The 17,919-nt window shown below is 43.8% G+C and overlaps 1 protein-coding gene across 1 annotated transcript in view; it reads right to left on the bottom strand.

Moving 5' to 3' along the window:
* Nucleotides 1–814: 814 nt before the first annotated feature.
* Nucleotides 815–17,919, bottom strand: part of dclre1c (DNA cross-link repair 1C, PSO2 homolog (S. cerevisiae)) — a 31,612-nt gene continuing 14,507 nt past the window's right edge. The window contains 11 exon segments of the mRNA XM_072470951.1: nucleotides 815–1,101; nucleotides 1,104–1,976; nucleotides 3,319–3,419; nucleotides 5,945–6,033; nucleotides 6,788–6,842; nucleotides 11,850–11,986; nucleotides 12,249–12,350; nucleotides 12,859–12,999; nucleotides 15,803–15,875; nucleotides 16,765–16,866; nucleotides 17,815–17,870. Of these exon segments, the coding sequence (XP_072327052.1) occupies nucleotides 1,010–1,101; nucleotides 1,104–1,976; nucleotides 3,319–3,419; nucleotides 5,945–6,033; nucleotides 6,788–6,842; nucleotides 11,850–11,986; nucleotides 12,249–12,350; nucleotides 12,859–12,999; nucleotides 15,803–15,875; nucleotides 16,765–16,866; nucleotides 17,815–17,870 (1,821 nt within the window). The 3' untranslated portion in view covers nucleotides 815–1,009.

Raw genomic sequence — 17,919 nt, 5'->3', positions numbered from 1 at the left:
AGGTGGTTCTGCTGAAACTTTATTAAATATTAATTAGGCCACCACTTGAGTACTGCGGGCTGTTCTGGTCACCTCATTACAGAAAGGATGTAACTGCATTAGAGAGGGTACAGAGGAGATGGACGAGGATGTTGCCAGGACTGGAAAATAGCAGCGGTGAGGTAAGATTGGATAGGCTGGGGATGTTCTCCTTGGCACAGAGGGGGCTGAGGGGAGATTAGATTAAGATGCTCAAAATTGTGAGGTCAAAATTGTCAAGAGTGGATGGGAAAGACCTGGTTGCCTCACCAGAGGCAGATCCAAAATTGGTAGGAAGATTTGAGGGGAGGAGGAGGAAAACAATTTTCACCCAGAGGGTCGGAGAGATCTGGAACTCGCTGTGTGAATGGTCGAGGAAGAAACCTTCAAGCCATTTAAAAGGTGTCTGGATATTTACCTGAACTGCCGTAACCTTCAGGGCTATGGACCCAAGTGCTGAAAGATGGTATTCGTCTGGGGGAGGGCTCGATTCCCGACCAGTGCAGAGATGATGGGAATTCTGGCCTCCTGTACAATAATTTTGCCCACATTTTCTAAATATCTGAAAGGGAGGAACGCACTGGACGGGAATTGGGCAGGAAGATGGAAGTACATGAATTGCTCCTTGGGTCTTCTGTGCTGTGACGATTCTATGATTTGAGGGTTAATTGATTTGGATACGTGGAGCATTGTCCACCCCTAATTGTCCAGAGTAGGTCGGTTTGGCGTTCTCCTTGAACCTATGATGCAGCTCGATAGAAAATTCCAAAAATTGCCCCAATGTTGGGAGCGACAATACTTGTCCCAAGTTTTTAATAAACAAATACAAAATATTTGCATTAAGTTAAACCATTGTACAGAAAGTATATACACTAAAAGAGTTCTGTTATAATTCCGTTTTATCCCTTTGATTTGGTCAGTCGTGGTGGTAGGAAGGACATCAAAAGGCCCTCAGGTATTTTATTTCTGTAGTTCCAAGCCCACATTTATATCATTTAGATTGACCACAACTTAACTGTTTACATGCCTCGATTTCCACTGTTTGTCCAGCAGCTAATTTATTGTAGAGAATGTTTAGCTCCCAGAGGGCAAGTCAGAATCTGGGGTTGATGGTATTTCAAAGTCCGAGGTAGTCTGAGAGTCAGACAATGCATTTTGTTCTCTTTCGCCCTGTTGACAATCCGCATTTTTACTTAAATGACTTGAACATATTTCCTTAATATTGATGCTTAACAATGAGCCAGTGGAATTATCCTTCAAATTCGAAACGTGATCTGGATGAATTCCATCCCCTTGTTGAAGATTCCAGTTTTTGATTCTCTCTGAATCAGGATTTATGTTTGATGAGGATTTCTCCTTCATGCTCACGAATTTCACAGAACCCATTTTATTTTGGGAAAGGTGACTTGGTTCCGTGTCAAGCAAGCTGCCTTGACTTCCCTGTTCCGATACGTGAGTTGATTGGGATGAAGGTTGAGAGGGAAGGTAAGTGGAGTCTCCATCTTCAGAATCACTGAAGAGTTTCGGCGATTCCGAGCCAAGCCCTTGCTCCCTGGCAATCTCGGAATCCTCGTCAGCTTCCGATACCATAACTGGCTCTGCTTTGAAAAACATATCCCAGCGCGGAGTCTCTGCGACGGACACCTTTTCCTCTGTGGACAACTGTGAAGAGCGATTAGCAAATACTCCCTTTTGCATGGAGTTCAACTCACTTTTTGTGCAAATTGTACCAGCTTCTTCCTCCTCCTCTTCATCATCGTCATTTGACTCCTCGCACTCAAGGAATTGAGTATTTAAGCAGATGGGAGGTTCCCTCGAGCCCTCCGTATTGACATTCTGATCGCTCTGCTGCAGCAAAGCCCTGGTTTCATTGTCAATCTGTAAATGCTGTGAATCTTTCAACCTCTGCTTCAGTGGAAGCAGATGAGATTCATCGAAGAGGTCATCGCAGTCCCCATCTGTTTCAAAGCAATTTTTAAATTCACATAAGCAATTTCGTGAAAAATCATACCACACATCTAAACATCAAGAATATTAGTGCAAATTGTTAACGTAACCATGTTTGAAATCCTACATATGTACCACCACTTAATTCATCACTGGCTCATACTTTACAGGTCAGTCAGTCTACACTGGTTAATGATACGACAATAAAAAGCAAACTAGATCATCAATGAGAAATTCCTATTCCCTGTGGGCAATAAAAATTATCTTTAAACACACCTTTCCATAGGAACTTGATTCATATTTTCACAATTCCACTTCCTTATACTTGTCAGATAATCTACACTTCAATTTTAACCCATGTCTCCAAGACAGTGACAAAACTACAAAGTTAACAAAAGGCATGTAGCACTCCCATGGAGTTAAATCCTGGACACAATAAAGAGCTCGCGTCCTCAGCTAGTAACAGAAAAATATGCTGCCGTTAAGCGCAAGGTATTTTGGCTTGTTTAACCATTGAACTATAAAATTACCCGTGGGGCTGTAAAGAAATCTGGTGCTAACTTTACATGCTTTGATTACATAACTAAATGTGATAAACAAGTTAAATTTCAAAGCCTCTGTCCTAGTTTGAATGAGCCAAGTTGTTACGGTGTCTAGAATTCGGCCACACCATAAATCATATTTGTCTTGTTGGGTGTGGTGAGAAAATGGGGTATTTATTCGCTCTAGTTTTCTGGGGAAGGTTTAAATCGGACTTCTGGCTCATCTTATTTGCTGGAAGATGTTCCGCCCTAATGAAACAGATTCTTAAAATGGGCATGTTTTAGAATTGATGGGTTTTGGGTGCTTGAGAGATTTGATTTTCCCGTCGCCTTGTTCTCACTAAAGAAAGCACTTAGATTTTAACAGGAACAGCAAATAGAAGCCAGCGGCAGTGAAATAAACCTAATTTTCCACATAAAGCGCGAGATATTTACAAAGCAATAGATGAAAAATCAGAAGAAAACATCTCATCAACAAGCAATACGAAAGTTCAGCAACTCCAAGCAGCCATTAGTTACTATAAAACAATACAAATAAATTCTTATTAGTAGTAACTCTAAGTAAACTGCTGAAGTATAAAGAAGTGAAACAAGAGTTATTATCTAGGTCAGGTCTTGATCAGTGATTCGTCTCCTCCTCCAGTTATTTGAGAAGGAACCATTTGCTATGAGCTGTCGTTATACAATATGATAATAGACACATTTTGGTTTTCCCCAGAATCAGTTTTAAGCTTGGGGGTGATGGTTTGTTCTTTCGGTTTGAGGTGTGTAAGGAGTTAATATTTCCTGCTCCGTACAACAACACACATACCTTCCTCATTGATAAAGCAGCTCCTTGATCTTTTCAGCTTGCCCAGTGGTTTGTAGGTGGGTTCACCAACTCCTGAACACTTCCTGCGCAATGGCTTCAAACTAAATCAAGACAAAAATCAGGATTATTCATCAATGAAAATCAGATTAAAAACATAAGTGAAAACAAACATTAAAAAAAAAATCCAATCAGCTCTAACTGAGAATTGTTACAATTATACTCCAGAGATTGCACGATTTGCAACTCACAATTAGAAACTTCTAGATGGGAACAGACGGTGGCATTGTAATAGTGTCACTGGACTAATAATCCTGGCGCCCAAGCTAAAGGCTCTGGGGGCATGGGTTCAAATCTAGCAGGTGAATTTAAATTCAATGAATAAATCTCAAATGCCTTGAGCTCGGGTATTTTCCTCAGAATAGGGGTACGAGACAGATATCCATTGTCTCCACTTCTATTTGCTTTAGCAATTGAACCGCTGGCCACAGCGTTAAGATCTTCCAGTAAATAGAAGAGGATAACTCGGAGAGGGAGCACAGGGTGTGCTTGTACGCAGATAATCTGATTTGGGCAACATGGTAGCACAGTGGTTAGCACAATTGCTTCACAGCTCCAGGGTCCCAGGTTCGATTCCGGCTTGGGTCACTGTCTGTGCGGAGTCTGCACGTCCTCCCCGTGTGTGCGTGGGTTTCCTCCGGGTGCTCCGGTTTCCTCCCACAGTCCAAAGATGTGCAGGTTAGGTGGATTGGTCATGCTAAATTGCCCTAAGTGTCCAACAAAAAGGTTAGGTGGGGTTACGGATAGGTTGGAGGTGTGGGGATAGGGTGGAGGTGTGGGCTTAGGTAGGGTGCTCTTTCCAAGGGGCCGGTGCAGACTCAAGGGTCGAATGGCCTCCTTCTGCACTGTAAATTCTATGATTTATATTAGGCAGCCAGTATCCACTATGGATGAGATAATGAAGCTGCTTGAGAGTTTTGGCTCCTTCTCTGGGTACGAGTTGAATTTGGATAAGAGGGAATACATCCCGGTTTACCCCCGGGAGGGGAGCCTATCTGGGGATGTGACCTTTTCTCTTGCCAGATCCAGCTTTCGTTATCTAGGAATCTTGGTGGCCCACAATTGGTTCTTGTTCCATAAATTAAATGATGCGAGTCTGGGTGAATGGGGTCCAATGTCACTTGCAGAAGTGGGATAACATCCTTGGCGGGCAGGGCTCAGCCTGTTAAAATGAATGTCCTCCCGAGGTTTTTATTTCTTTTTCAGTGTCTCCCCACTTTTCTCCTCAAATCTTTCTTTGTCAGGGTTAACAAATTAGTGTCCTCTTTTATTTGGACGGGCAAGATCCCAAGGAGTCCAGGGCGTTCCTCCAGAGAGGCAGACAGTCAGGTGGTCTAGCTTCACCCAATTTGAGAGAAAAGCATGGAGGTTTGGGTACATGTTCATGGAGGGAAGGTTTACCAAGTTTGAGGAGCTATCGGATAAATTCCAACTCCCTGGGTTCAGTCGGTTTAGATATTTTTAGATTCGCAATTCTTTTGCATAAAGCTTTTCCCTTGGCACCACCCTCCTCCCCATTGAAGAGGATTTTGTCCATGGCTATGTCTGGTGGGGGGGATTATTTTGTGTAGTTATAGCCAGATCCTAACAGCGGAGTCAGGCTCCGTTGGATGAGGTGAGGGCGAAATGGGAGGGTGAATTGGGTCCTATTCTGGATGGTGTGGAGTGAGGTTCTTCACAGGGTCAAATCCCACGTCCTCTTACGCTCTGCTTAGTTTGATCCAGTTCAAGGTGTACAGGACACATCTGACCAAGGCCAGGATGAGTGTTTTTTTTCTCTTGTGTGGAGGACAGTTTTGAGAGTTGTTCTGGGAGACTGGTTAGCCACACTTATATGTTCTGGTTCTGTCCCAAATTAATAAGCTTTTGGTTCTCTTTCTTCAACACAATGTTGGGGATACTTAATGTTGACCTGGAGCCATGTCTGCTGGTGGCCGTTTTGGGGTGTCGGACACGCCGGTGCTGTAGGCAGGAGTGAAGGCGGATGTCCGCGCCTTTGCCTCGTTAATAGACGGGAGGAGAGTTCTGCGTGGGTGGAGATCATCCACTCCGCCCAGTGCCTTGGCCTAGTTGGTTGACCTCATGGTGTTCCTGCATTTGGCGAAGGTCAAGTAGACCATTAGGGGGTCGGTAGGTGGGTTCTCCCTCAGATGGTAGCCATTCATTTCCTCTTTCAAAGAGTTAGTCACCATCAGTTGAGAGAAAAACGGGTTAAAGGGATTTGGGGAACAGGTAGGGAGGTGAATTTGAGACCAGGAAGAGATTAGCCATGATCTGATTGAATGACGGAGCAGGCTCAAGGGGCTGAATTGCCGTCTTCTGCTCCCAATTCCCATGTTCCTTATGTACATTTTCAGCTGTTAGAAGCTTGCTTTGATGGCGCTTGAGTTCCAGTACACACAGATTCAATGAAAATAAACTCAATATTGATTTCCTTCAGTTCCTCCGTCTCATTAAACCCTGTGTTCCCCAACATTTCTGGTGCGTTATTTGCGTCCCCCTTTGTGAAGACAGAACCAAAGTATGTATTTAGTTGGTCAGTCATTTATGCTGAATATGTTGAACTTACATCTCTTTGATGTCTTCAAAATTTTTGCCCATTGGCACAACATTTGGGTGAATATTCACAGGCTGTACGTACGAAAGAAAATCCTTGATCTGATTGAGGGAGGAAAGAAAGCGACAGAAAGAGAACAAAAGAGAAAGCACACAACACAGGACAAGGAAGAGTGTGAAGACAGCAAGAGATGGTGAGCGAGAAAAGAGAAAAAAATGAACATGGGCAAGAGGGAAGAGACACAAGGGTGAGGGAATTGTTGAATGAGTAAGTTTGGGGCAGGGAGGCGGTGGTGGAAAAGAGAGAAACCGATTTTAATACATGGAAATTTCTCCCAGATTTCTTTACATCATTTAGGCTTCATAATCAGTCTACTTAAGGAATGATATACAAGTATCTTCAAAATCAGGGCAGCACGGTGGCACAGTGGTTAGCTCTGCTGCCTCACAGCGCCGAGGTCCCAGGTTCGATCCCGGCCCCGGGTCACTGTCCGTGTGGAGTTTACACATTCTCCCCGTGTCTGCGTGGGTCTCACCCCCACAACCCAAAGGTGTGCAGGCTAGGTGGATTGGCCCTTAATTGGAAAAATAAATTTAAAAAGTCAATTAAAAATACAAAATTAAATTAAAACAATTCTTGATTGGACTCTGGCAGATTCTCCTGTCACTCCAGCAAGCTTTGGCTAATTCTGTGACAGAGTGGATTCAGATCACTGACAGCCGTCCAGACTAAAATCAACCTTATGAGGCAAGGAAAATGCGAATTGACAGAAATTAAGATTGCAAGTTCACTACATAAAACCTCGGAATTTGAAGAAAAGTATTTACTGTAGATAACAGAAGGTCCCGACCTTACCTCACTGAAGGACGAGTGAAATGAGAAACAAGCCCTGTACGAACTCTCTCCAGTTCTGAAATAAATTATAAAAATTATTCTAAAAGACAACTGAACTGTAGTTTAAGACATTTCCCATTTAAACATCAGTTAACAATCCCTTGGTACAGGAATGCAAATTTATTTTATGGCTAAAAATTGCTGTGTTGAGGGCGGAACGGTGGCGCAGCGGTTAGCACTGTTGCCTCACAGGGCATGTTTGATCCCGGCCCCGGGTCACTGTCCGTGTGGAGTTTGCACATTCTCCCTGTGTCTGCGTGGGTCTCACCCCCACAACCCAAAGATGTGCAGGGTAGGTGGATTGGCCACGCTAAATTGTCCCTTAATTGGAAAAATTGACTGACAGGAACTGCTGGTGCTGCATACACAACACAACAAAGTGTTTGCACTTACATTCAAGATCTGGAGAACTTGGGCTGTCAAGTAGCAAGTAACATGTGCCAGGTAATGACAGAGAACAAGACAGAACATAACCAAATCCCCTCAATTCCACAGCATTATTACGGATTCCTCAACCATTAACATCCTGGGGGTTAGCATGAACTAGAAACTGAACTGGACTCGCCATGTAAATACTGTGACTACAAGAGACTGGAATTCTGCAGTGAATAACTCACCTCCTGACTCCCCAAAGCCTGTCCACCATCTACAAGGCACAAGTCAGGATGGAATACTCTCCACTTGCCTGGATGAGTGCAGCTCCAACAACACTCAAGCACCTTACCAGCAGCCAGGACAAAACCACCCGCTCGATTGGCACCCCATCTACCACTTATAAGATTCACTCCCTCTACCAGCGGCGCACTATAGCAGCAGTCTGTGCCACCTACAAAACGCACTGCCAAGCCTCCTTTCCTAGAATCTTCCAAATCAACAACCTCTATCACCAAGATGTGGAGGTGCCGGCGTTGGACTGGGGTGGATACAGTAAGAAGTCTGACAACACCAGGTTAAAGTCCAACACAGGTTCGTTTCGAATCACTAGCTTTCGGAGCACTGCTCCTTCCTCAGGTGAATGAGGAAGGAGCAGTGCTCCGAAAGCTAGTGATTCGAAACAAACCTGTTGGACTTTAACCTGGTGTTGTCAGACTTCTTACTGTACCAAGATCAAGGGCAGCGGGTCATGGAAGATCATGCAAATTACTCTCTAAACCGCACACGGTCCTGACTTGGAATGATAGTCCTTTCACCGTTGTTGGATCAAATTCCTGGAACTCCCTCACTAACAGCACTGTGAGTGTACCTACACCTCGTGAACCGCAGAGAATCAAGGCAGCAGCTCATCACCACCATTGCGGGCAATTCGAGACAGGCAAGGAAATCTGGCTGAGCCAGTGATACAAACATTTCATCAATGAATTTTTTTTTTCAAAACACATTTGTTCCTGATCCACTATACCAAACTTTAAATTCACCATGTTCCAGTGATTCGATATTTTAATACATATTCCAAACAATTTTTGATTAAAATGATGTTGTTGGCAAAATAAACGATTAGTTTAAAATTTAATTACCCCTATATTATATATGTTTTTTAAAGTGACATAAACACCTACAACATCGTATCTCAACAAGTACCCTCAGCATTTGGTTTATGTTTCTGTACCTCTCCAAAGTCTCTTTCTCCAGCTGTTACAGCTGCTGCATGAATTTTCTCCTCCTGTCTTGAAGCCTATATACTCGATGTAGACCATAATGACTCTGAACAAATTTTGTTTTGCTGCTGTCTCAACTGCCTTACTGTGGGTTGAGCATAGAACTGTCTGTACTCAAGTCTTTCAATAAGAGTGCTTATTGTGGTTAACAGATTCTTTGACGGGCACAGAGCACAACAGACATCTTTACTCATATTCCAAAACAGTGGACGGCCATTCGAGCCTGTTTGACCATTCAATCAGATTATGGCTGACCTCAGGAGCGGCACAGTGGCGCAGTGGTTAGCACTGCTGCCTCACAGTGCCAAGGACCCGGGTTCGATCCCGGCTCTGGGTCACAGTCCATGTGGAGTTTACACATTCTCCGTGTCTGCTGGGTCTCACCCCCACACCCCAAAGATGTGCAGGGTAGGTCGACTGGCCACGCTAAATTGCCCTTAATTGGAAAAAAAAAAGAATTGGGTACTCTAAATTTATTTAAAAGATTATGGCTGATCTCCCTCAACTTCACTTTCCCAACTTGTCTCCATATCTTTCAATCCCCCCCCCCCCCCAAAGGAGTTACCCCCTTGGTCCACTGTGAGGTCCACCGCGCCAGGACCACGCTGGTAGAGACCATCCGAGCCCAACCCAAGGGCCTCTCACCACCATGTCCAATCACACGCTTGGTCGATTGGAATGCACTTACCTCTCTTTGATGTGGTCAATAGTTGTAAACATTGGGGTTTCATCACTTGGACTACTGAACCGTGAAGGGAGATGAATGAATCATGGCTGCAGATTGTTTGTAGAAGCTGTCAACCACAGACCACTACTAGAAAGCTACGGATGGCTTGCAGCTAATGGATCTATGGGAACCAGAGGCGGTGACAGGGGTCTCTTTACTTTGGGGGGAGGGAAGGGATCTGTGTGAGTGTGTGGGGGGGGGGCCTTTAGGCAAGGTGTCTCTGTGAGGGGTCCCTCTATTACAGAGGTCCCAGGAGTGGGAGGGGGGGGGTCGGGTCACCCCCGTACTTGGGGGTAGTAGGGGCACCCAGGCAATCCGGCGGTGGGGATCTGCTGTGAGGTGCCGGGCGTTAGGGGTGGGTTTCCTGATCTGGGGCTGGTTGATCATGGGACCGGTGCAGACTCAATGGGCCGAATGGCCTCCTTCTGCACTGTAAGTTCTATGATAATCTATGATAATCTATGTCTTTAACCACACTGTGGAATAGTACAGTCTGTATAGTTTGTTTTATGTTAACTAAGATTTTAATCAAGGGCGTTGAACATGGTTAGAAATTGGCTGTGTAATTAATACCAGGACACTGTTAATAGCTTTTTCTTTTGTTATTTTAGTTTTTACTGGAGTTAAAAAATACTCTTCATTTTTTTCGAATGATACTATTTAAGCAGCAAGTTCCAAATATTGCCAAATTAGGTCAACACTAGAAGGCCAGAGCAGCAGATGCACAGGAACATCACAAGTTCCTCTCCAAGCCACCCACCATCCTGACTTCACTGTCACTGGGTCAAAATCTTGGAACTCCCTTGCTAACAGCACTGTGGGTGCACCTACAACCCCAGGACTGCAGCATTTCAAAAAGGCATCTCACCACCACCTTCTCAAGGGCAGCCACGCCCAGATCCCAAGAACAGTATTTCCCCCATTTCCAGATTTTTGAATGAAAAAATTCATTCCCGGAATACTAACATGTTGCAATTAACACTGCATTCACTCCATTCCCCTGGTCACGTTCCCATCAGCAAAATCCAGCTGCAGATTTGAAAGCTTTCCAGCCTCAAACCAGCTAAATATTTGCACAACACCCTTTTTAAAGCAAATTTAAATTAATGTCATTTTGGAGGCATTTTTGCCCATTTGGGTTTATATCGTAGTTTATCTCCAACAACTTTGCAAAATAATGCATCGGGAAGTTTGATAGGGTTACTTCACTCACAAGCAGATCTGTAAACTCGCTACAGGGTAGTAACACTGGCGATTTAAATAAAATTTACGACACACAATCCTTGGTTCTTCTAAAGATCCTGCAGCACTTCCAATAGTCGGCAATCTACGTTTATTCTTTTTGTACCACTGCCAAAGCTACATCACAGCCCTTAAAAATATCAATTCAATCTCGTCTGACCAAAGAAGCATTTTAAGATATCCGCAAAGGATACTCATGAGCGCTCACAAAGGGGAGCGATTTATTGGAAGGGAAAGAGAAGATCTGGGTACTGCAGGATACAAACAGGATCTCAAGTCATTGATAATCACTATTCACTGATAGGACTGAATATAATTTAGATTTGGATCTCAGTTATTTCAAGTCTCCCAAGTGGCTATTCTTCACATGGCAGTTTTGAGTGCAAGCGTAACCAATTGTGGAAGCCACATTTCCAATACACTGCTGCAAGAGGTCACTGGTTAGGAATCAGAAGAACTTTTCTCCCCACACCCGAGTGCATCTTAGACAAACGTGGGGCCTCAGTTTAAAAATCTGGCTCAGCTCAGAAAGTTGATTCATAGGTTTTCTATATGGTTGGCAATGCACCTTTAACCTACCCAGCTACCTAGGTGAGGTGGTGGTGTCAGGGATGTCACCTGCATTTAATTTCTATGAGGTTCTATGTCATGCGCACATGGGAGGAAATTTATCAACCCACAACAGAACGGCTCAAAAATACTAAGTGAACATTCACTCCCTCCGCCACCCGTGCACAGTGGCAGCCGTGTGCACCATGTACAAGACGCACTGTAGCAACTCACCAAGATTACTGATGCAGCACCTTCCAAACTCATGGCCTCCACCACCTAGAAGGACATGTACAGCAGACACATGGGAACACTACCACCTTCAAGTTTCTCTCCAAGTCACTCACCATCCTGACTTGGAAATATATCCCCGTTCCTTCACTGGCGCTGGGTAAAAGTCCTGGAGCTCCCTCCCTAACAGCACTGTGGGTGCATGTACACCACATGGACTGCAGCGGGTCAAGTAGGCAGCTCATCGCCACCTTTTCAAGAGAAACTAGGGAGGATTGTAAATGCTGTCCTAGGCAGCAACGCCCACAACCCATGGTCAAATTAGTAAAAAGTTGTTTCAATTGAATATTCAACTTAAATCACGAACAAAAAAATGAGAAACAGAACTGGACTGAAATGGTAACGTGTAAATAATTTAATAGGAGAAAATTGGGCCAGTGTGTAATATGTCGAATTTAAAATATTGAGGGTTAGGCCGAGCAATAATCTTCAGCTTCTTCCTTCGGTCAGTCTGCAGGATATTGCGAGGTCATAAATTGTTTCATTACCAATTGTATGCATCTGTCTACCACATGCATGCTGTGCAGATCATGTAACGCTGCTGTACAAGCTTTCGTACCTCACAATTACACTCGTCTTTTTTGTCCTTTCGCCAAACCACATTGTAGAAGGTTTAATGCTGATGATGCGGAGTGGGGTGCCATTCTTCGCTGTAACGCCGCATGGGAGTCGGTTTCCACGAATAAAATCCTCACCCTGGTGAAAACACCAATTAAAATATAAATTTTGAAGAGAGAGAGAGAGAGAGAGAGAGAGAGAAAGAAAAAGTGACAAAAAGAGAGGGAAAGGGAACATTACATTTAAAGAATTTTGACAATTAAGATTGAAAAAACCCAAGGCTGGCACAGAAAGAGGATGTGATACTTCTTCACCCATTACAAAATGTACGTACAAATCAGGAAATGATTCTGATCTTCAGCAGTATGTTAACAAATAAAAGCTAAGGAAACAAACATACCCTGGGGTGCCTGCATGCATGAATCTGTGTTGTTCTGTCTGTGGTCACATGATGCAGAATTTCTGGCATATTATTAAACATATCCAGCTTGTTAAGATGGACCTGAAGGTTCAGAAAAAATCCACACAAGAAAATAAGGTGCGATCCTGGTTTCGCAAGAAGTAAACTCAAGAGTACAAAGCATTACAGCCAAGATAAAAATTACTAAATTCATTCTCCTCTTCTTTGCTTTAACCTGTCATAGGTCATCTCCAGCAGATGGCAGAGACTGATGTGCTGTGTTTTTACACTCTGCTTTTGCCGTATTGCACGTGACTGCTGCCAGGCGAATGGGCCACACAGGCTGACAGCCCAATTTCATGAGCATCTTCTCTATGTGGCACCTTGCGTCAGGCAGGACGAGTTTATTCATGTGCTTTTCCATCATGTTCAGTGAGAGAAGTTAGCAGGGGGAAGTATTCAGGCCCTCTTGACATTCACCTTTTGGGAAGCTCACTTGACTCTGTTCCAAGAACAAAATCTGCTCTCGAACCCTAAAGCACTAAAACGCAGTGATCAACGACTGTGATGTTTGAGCGCGCGTGACGAGCAGCAAACTTCTGCCACCCACCTTACGGCTGAATTCTTCGCTGAGGTTAGTGAAGAGATACTCGTATCCGTAGGCTGCTTTGCAGTTTAACCACACTACATGGTAAGAGCTGAGCGTGATCCAGCTTCTCACCAACTCCAGCACCCCATTTAGGCACTCCTCCTTTGAACAGCAAGGTACAAGACAAAATATGAAAATCAGACTGGCTTTTGGCAAATTACTTAGTCATTAATCGCATAACTCTAACTTGGCTGATTTCACAGTATGCAAATCATCTGCAATCTACAAAAACAAGCCTTAAAAGGACATTCTCCCAATTTAGAGTCCAGTTTTGAACTGCAAATTGAACCAGTTTCAGTGTTCTAGGAACAGAGCAAGGGTAGGCCATTCTGCCTGCCGAAACTTCTCCACCATTCAAACAGATCCTGGCTGATCATCCAGCTCTTATGCCATTTCCCCCCACTATTCCCATATCCTGTGATGTCATTAGCACCCAGAAATCTATCTAATTTCAGTCTTGAACATGCTCAATGTTATGGGCGAGGTGTTTTCAGAACCCCAAAATGTATCATGGAGTCCAACCAACCTCTCCCTTTAATGGATTGTTGCTTTTGAAGCACGCGGCTTGTTCCCCAGGTGTGATATTACAATTATGGACACGTGGTTTTTAAAACAAAACAATGTTTATTCCATGAACTCAAATTGACCTATTAAATAAACATTGGATCTCTTAACACCCCTTACTTCAAAGATAACCCCGAAAATAATACAACACTAACTAATCCCTCAAAATGTTCCTTCAAACATCCAAAAGGCTTCAAACCTTCAAAACAGTAACACACCAGGTCACAGTTAATATATATTTTCTGTTTTATGGCCGAGATATATCAGCTTGGTTGACTTCAGCTCCAGCACCTTGCTTTTCTTCCTGCAGCTCTCTGGAAACACACAGACACACCCAAGCTGCTTTTTCAAACCTGGCTTTCTCCCTTCAAGCAGCTCACAGCAAACCAGAACTTCTCAGGCTGCTGTCTCAAACTGGCTTTCTCCTTTTAAGTAACTCACAGCAAAACAGCCAGGCACTTTTAAACTGCTCTCAGCAAAACTAAAACCAAAAGCAGAAGTGAGCTCAGCTGCCCTCCTGTGACATCACTTCAGTAATATGATCAACTCCATTCCTTAAAGGTACATTGCTTAAACATCCATTTCTTAAAGGTACTCTCACATGACATCAATGATTGAACTTGCAGGAAGCAGTGATGTGACATTTCAGTGTGGTGACCAGTCACCAGTGGGTGCAGGATTTAACTCCGATACAGAGCCAGAGGGGCACTTTGAACCTGCAAACCAGGGACAGCAGCATTGGGAGAGGCCTGTGACCCCTCCCAAACCGCCACGTGCCATTCTCCTGTGAGGACAGCACTCCATTTTTAAAAAGTGAACCTATCAGTAAGCATGTGAACAGCAATGGCTGCTTGGATCACCACCCACACAACTGGCTTTCCCCAGATAGCCAATTTTATGTTAAAGATGCTGCTAATAATGGCGGAATTGTGCATCCGACATTAAGGGTCCTCACTTGTTGTCGAAGTACCTATAATCTTCACTCTACTGTCTGCAAGAATCCCGTTTAAAACGGGTTTCAACATTGATAATCTCGGTAGTGAACTCCGCTCTTGCAGGATGCCCCTTGATTAGACAGCTCGTCACTTCGGTGAAATCAGATTACAAAATAGTCCAGGGCAGGAGGCCATTTGGTCCATCAAGCCGGTGCCAGAGATGTATTTATTGGAATGACAGTCGCGGCTCAGTTGGTGCCACACCGCAAGGTTCTGGACAGTCGCGGCTCAGTTGGTGCCACACCGCAAGGTTCTGGGCAGTCGCGGCTCAGTTGGTGCCACACCGCAAGGTTCTGGACAGTCGCGGCTCAGTTGGTGCCACACCGCAAGGTTCTGGACAGTCGCGGCTCAGTTGGTGCCACACCGCAAGGTTCTGGGCTCAGATTCACTCCAGGGCTTGAGCAGTAAAATCAAAGCCGACCCTCCAGTGGAGCACTGAGAGCTGCACTGTTGGAGGTGTTGTCTTTCATTAAACCGAGGCCCCACCATCTGCTCAGGTGGATTGAAAAGGTCCCCGGGCACGATTACCAAGAGCAGCAGGGGAGTGGCCTCAATCCACAACATAAACCGTGTTATTTGGTCAGTGTCATGCATTTTTAAAAAAAATTTTAGAGTACCCAATTCATTTTTCCCCAATTAAGGGGCAATTTAGCGTGGCCAATCCACATAGCCTGCACATTTTTGGGGTTGTGGGGGCGAAACCCACGCAAACACGGGGAGAATGTGCAAACTCCACACTGACAGTGACCCAGAGCCGGGATCGAACCTGGGACCTCGGCGCCGTGAGGCAGCAGTGCTAACCCTCTGCGCCACCGTGCTGCCCTAGTGTCATTCATTTTGAGCATCTTCGGGTCCACATATTGGCTGTCATGTTTCCTATATCACAACAGTAACTAATTTCCAAATGTCCTCCAACTAGCACAGGGCTAAATCGCTGACTTTGAAAGCAGGCCAAGGCAGGCCAGCAGCACGGTTCAATTCCCGTACCAGCCTCCCCGAACAGGCGACGGAATGTGGCGACTAGGGGCTTTTCACAGTAACTTCATTTGAAGCCTACTTGTGACAATAAGCGATTTTCATTTCATTTCATTTCCAAAAGTCCTCCATTGGCGGCAAAACAATTGAGGCACCTGCTGGTCATGAAAAGCACGACAGAAATGCAAGTCTTTAAACTATTGTCTGAATAAGCTAGTGCAGGCATAATGGACCGAATGGTCTCTTTTTGTGATTCTATAGAAACTTGCATAACAGATTGTACACTCGTATCTCATTGGGTAATGAGATTTAGGATGGTGCAAAATTCTTGACATACTCCAGTAAAAATATTAAGTGTTTAAAATATTTACCCTGCTCGGGATTTGGTAAAATCGCGGATCACAAAAGGTTGTGTCTAAGTAAACACTCTGAATGTCTTTGACCCTGCAATAGAACAATGGAGTGCCGTTTAATTATTCAAGAAATATTTTCATACATACATTATGCAAATCATTCTCCATTAGACCCCACAACATTCGCAGAGGGTAAGGAAAGAGCAAAATACTGTGACCATGAGCTGCAAATGATGCTTTGCAAACACTAGACACCAGGAACGCGTGTGTAGTCCAGGTGACCACACATTCAACCTCATCAAACATTCAACTCAGGAAGACAACACTTGATGTCTGCCCCAGCAGTCATCCGCATCATGCATCGAGATTGAATCTTTGATGTGGACAATGATGCCAAAAATCTGAATCAAGAGGCGGAGAACCTCGGAGAGCTGATCAAACGTTTGGTCAAGTGGTCGGGTTTTGAAAAAAGAGTGGGTGGTAGAAGAGTTTAGCACAAGGTTTGCAGAGAGTAGGTGAAGGCAACTGAACACACAGTAAACAACAGTTGACAAAGGAAAACAATTAAAATGAGAAACTTCATCACTAAGCTGTTGTTTTCTTCAATATTCTGTCATTCGTACTTTTACAACATTAAGTGTTGCTAACATTGTCAATAAAATCTCTTATTGGTGAAAAATTTAATGAACAAAATCTCATGTTAAGGCAGCTACTGCTGGTGATAGTTAACTAAGAATCACTGAAAAAATACTTTGCAAACATGCCCTTAAAATAAAACCGTCTTTTGATTTAAAAAGTTAGATCAAGCTCTCGATGGGTTCAGGCAAAACTGCAGCAGGCCAGCCCTAACAGGGGGCCCACAAGTTTCAATGCTGAGATACTGATCTCAGTCGCACTGTTTCTCCTGGTGATTTTCTTTTTAACTCATGGTCTCCTGAAGATGTCACAGTTTGATTTGTCAATGGGGTAATAGATCGTACCTGTCACCCGAGTGTAACAGTTCCATGCGAGCAGCTTCGCCTTTGGCTAGTCTGAAATCTCCAGTGTACAGCACAGTACCATCACTACCTTCAAATAAGAACCTGGAAAAGGGCAGGGAAGGGAGGACAGTTTCAACTCATCTCATTAGTTAAACTTTTAAAGTTTAAACACAGTTGAGAAAAGCAAGCTGTAAATACCAGGAATATAAAGTTGAAGTAAAACATTTTGTTTCAGAGGAGCACCGCGCAGAATCCGACGAGAGGTTACATTATTAACAGTCTTATAAAATCAGCTTGTTTTCAACGCTCTGGACTGAATAGCACAGGGGAAGGACGTGAGATGCATGTAGTCACAATCTCGACATGCAAGAGTGAATTCAGCATTCAAACACGGAGCAGCCCACCTGTCAGGGACACAAACGCGTGTGCAGCAGCAGGTCAGAAGGACACAACAAATGCACACATTCTCTCAAAACCCGGCCAAGCAAATCATTTTAAACAGCACACTGGAAGGTCACAAAGATCTGACTTTCGCAAAGTCTCTACCCATGCTCAATGGAGAGTAATGTGTTCCTACTATTAGCTGTTCCTATTAACTATTAGCTATTAATTAGCTATTAATTATTAACCATTAACTATTAACTATTATTATTAACTATTAATTAGCTATTAACTATCAGCTATTACTATTAATTATTCCTACTATTAGCATTTCACAAAAGTTGATCTAATTTACTTTGCTGGTAGCATCAGCTATTGCCCCAGCACATGCTTTGGAATCATAGATAGCTCAGTTTGGAAGGGGCAAATTTGACCCATCAAACCTTTGACATCCAAGCTATCGATTCCGACACAAGTCCTCCACTCTTTCCTTTAGGAAAGGCTCTTTCTGAACAGTCACCATTTTTCATTTTCAGATAGCTGGCTGCTATGGACTTCCAGTTTTTAATCCCTAACACTATTCACATAACTTTATAAAAATAATTATTTTCGAACATATGCACTCCCTGCAGCATGTGCTAACTTAAACCACTAGATAGGAAAACATACATAACTGATCCAGGGCAATGTCCGGCAGGTAGAAGGGTAACTAGCACATCTTCTTTCTATTTTTAAAGAAAAAAAGACATGGTATTATATAGAAACACACCGTGA

Source organism: Scyliorhinus torazame, chromosome 13 (genome assembly GCF_047496885.1).
Source record: "Scyliorhinus torazame isolate Kashiwa2021f chromosome 13, sScyTor2.1, whole genome shotgun sequence".
NCBI lineage: Eukaryota > Metazoa > Chordata > Chondrichthyes > Carcharhiniformes > Scyliorhinidae > Scyliorhinus > Scyliorhinus torazame.
Note: the sequence above shows the minus strand (reverse complement) of the source record. Positions and strands in the feature narration are given on the sequence as shown.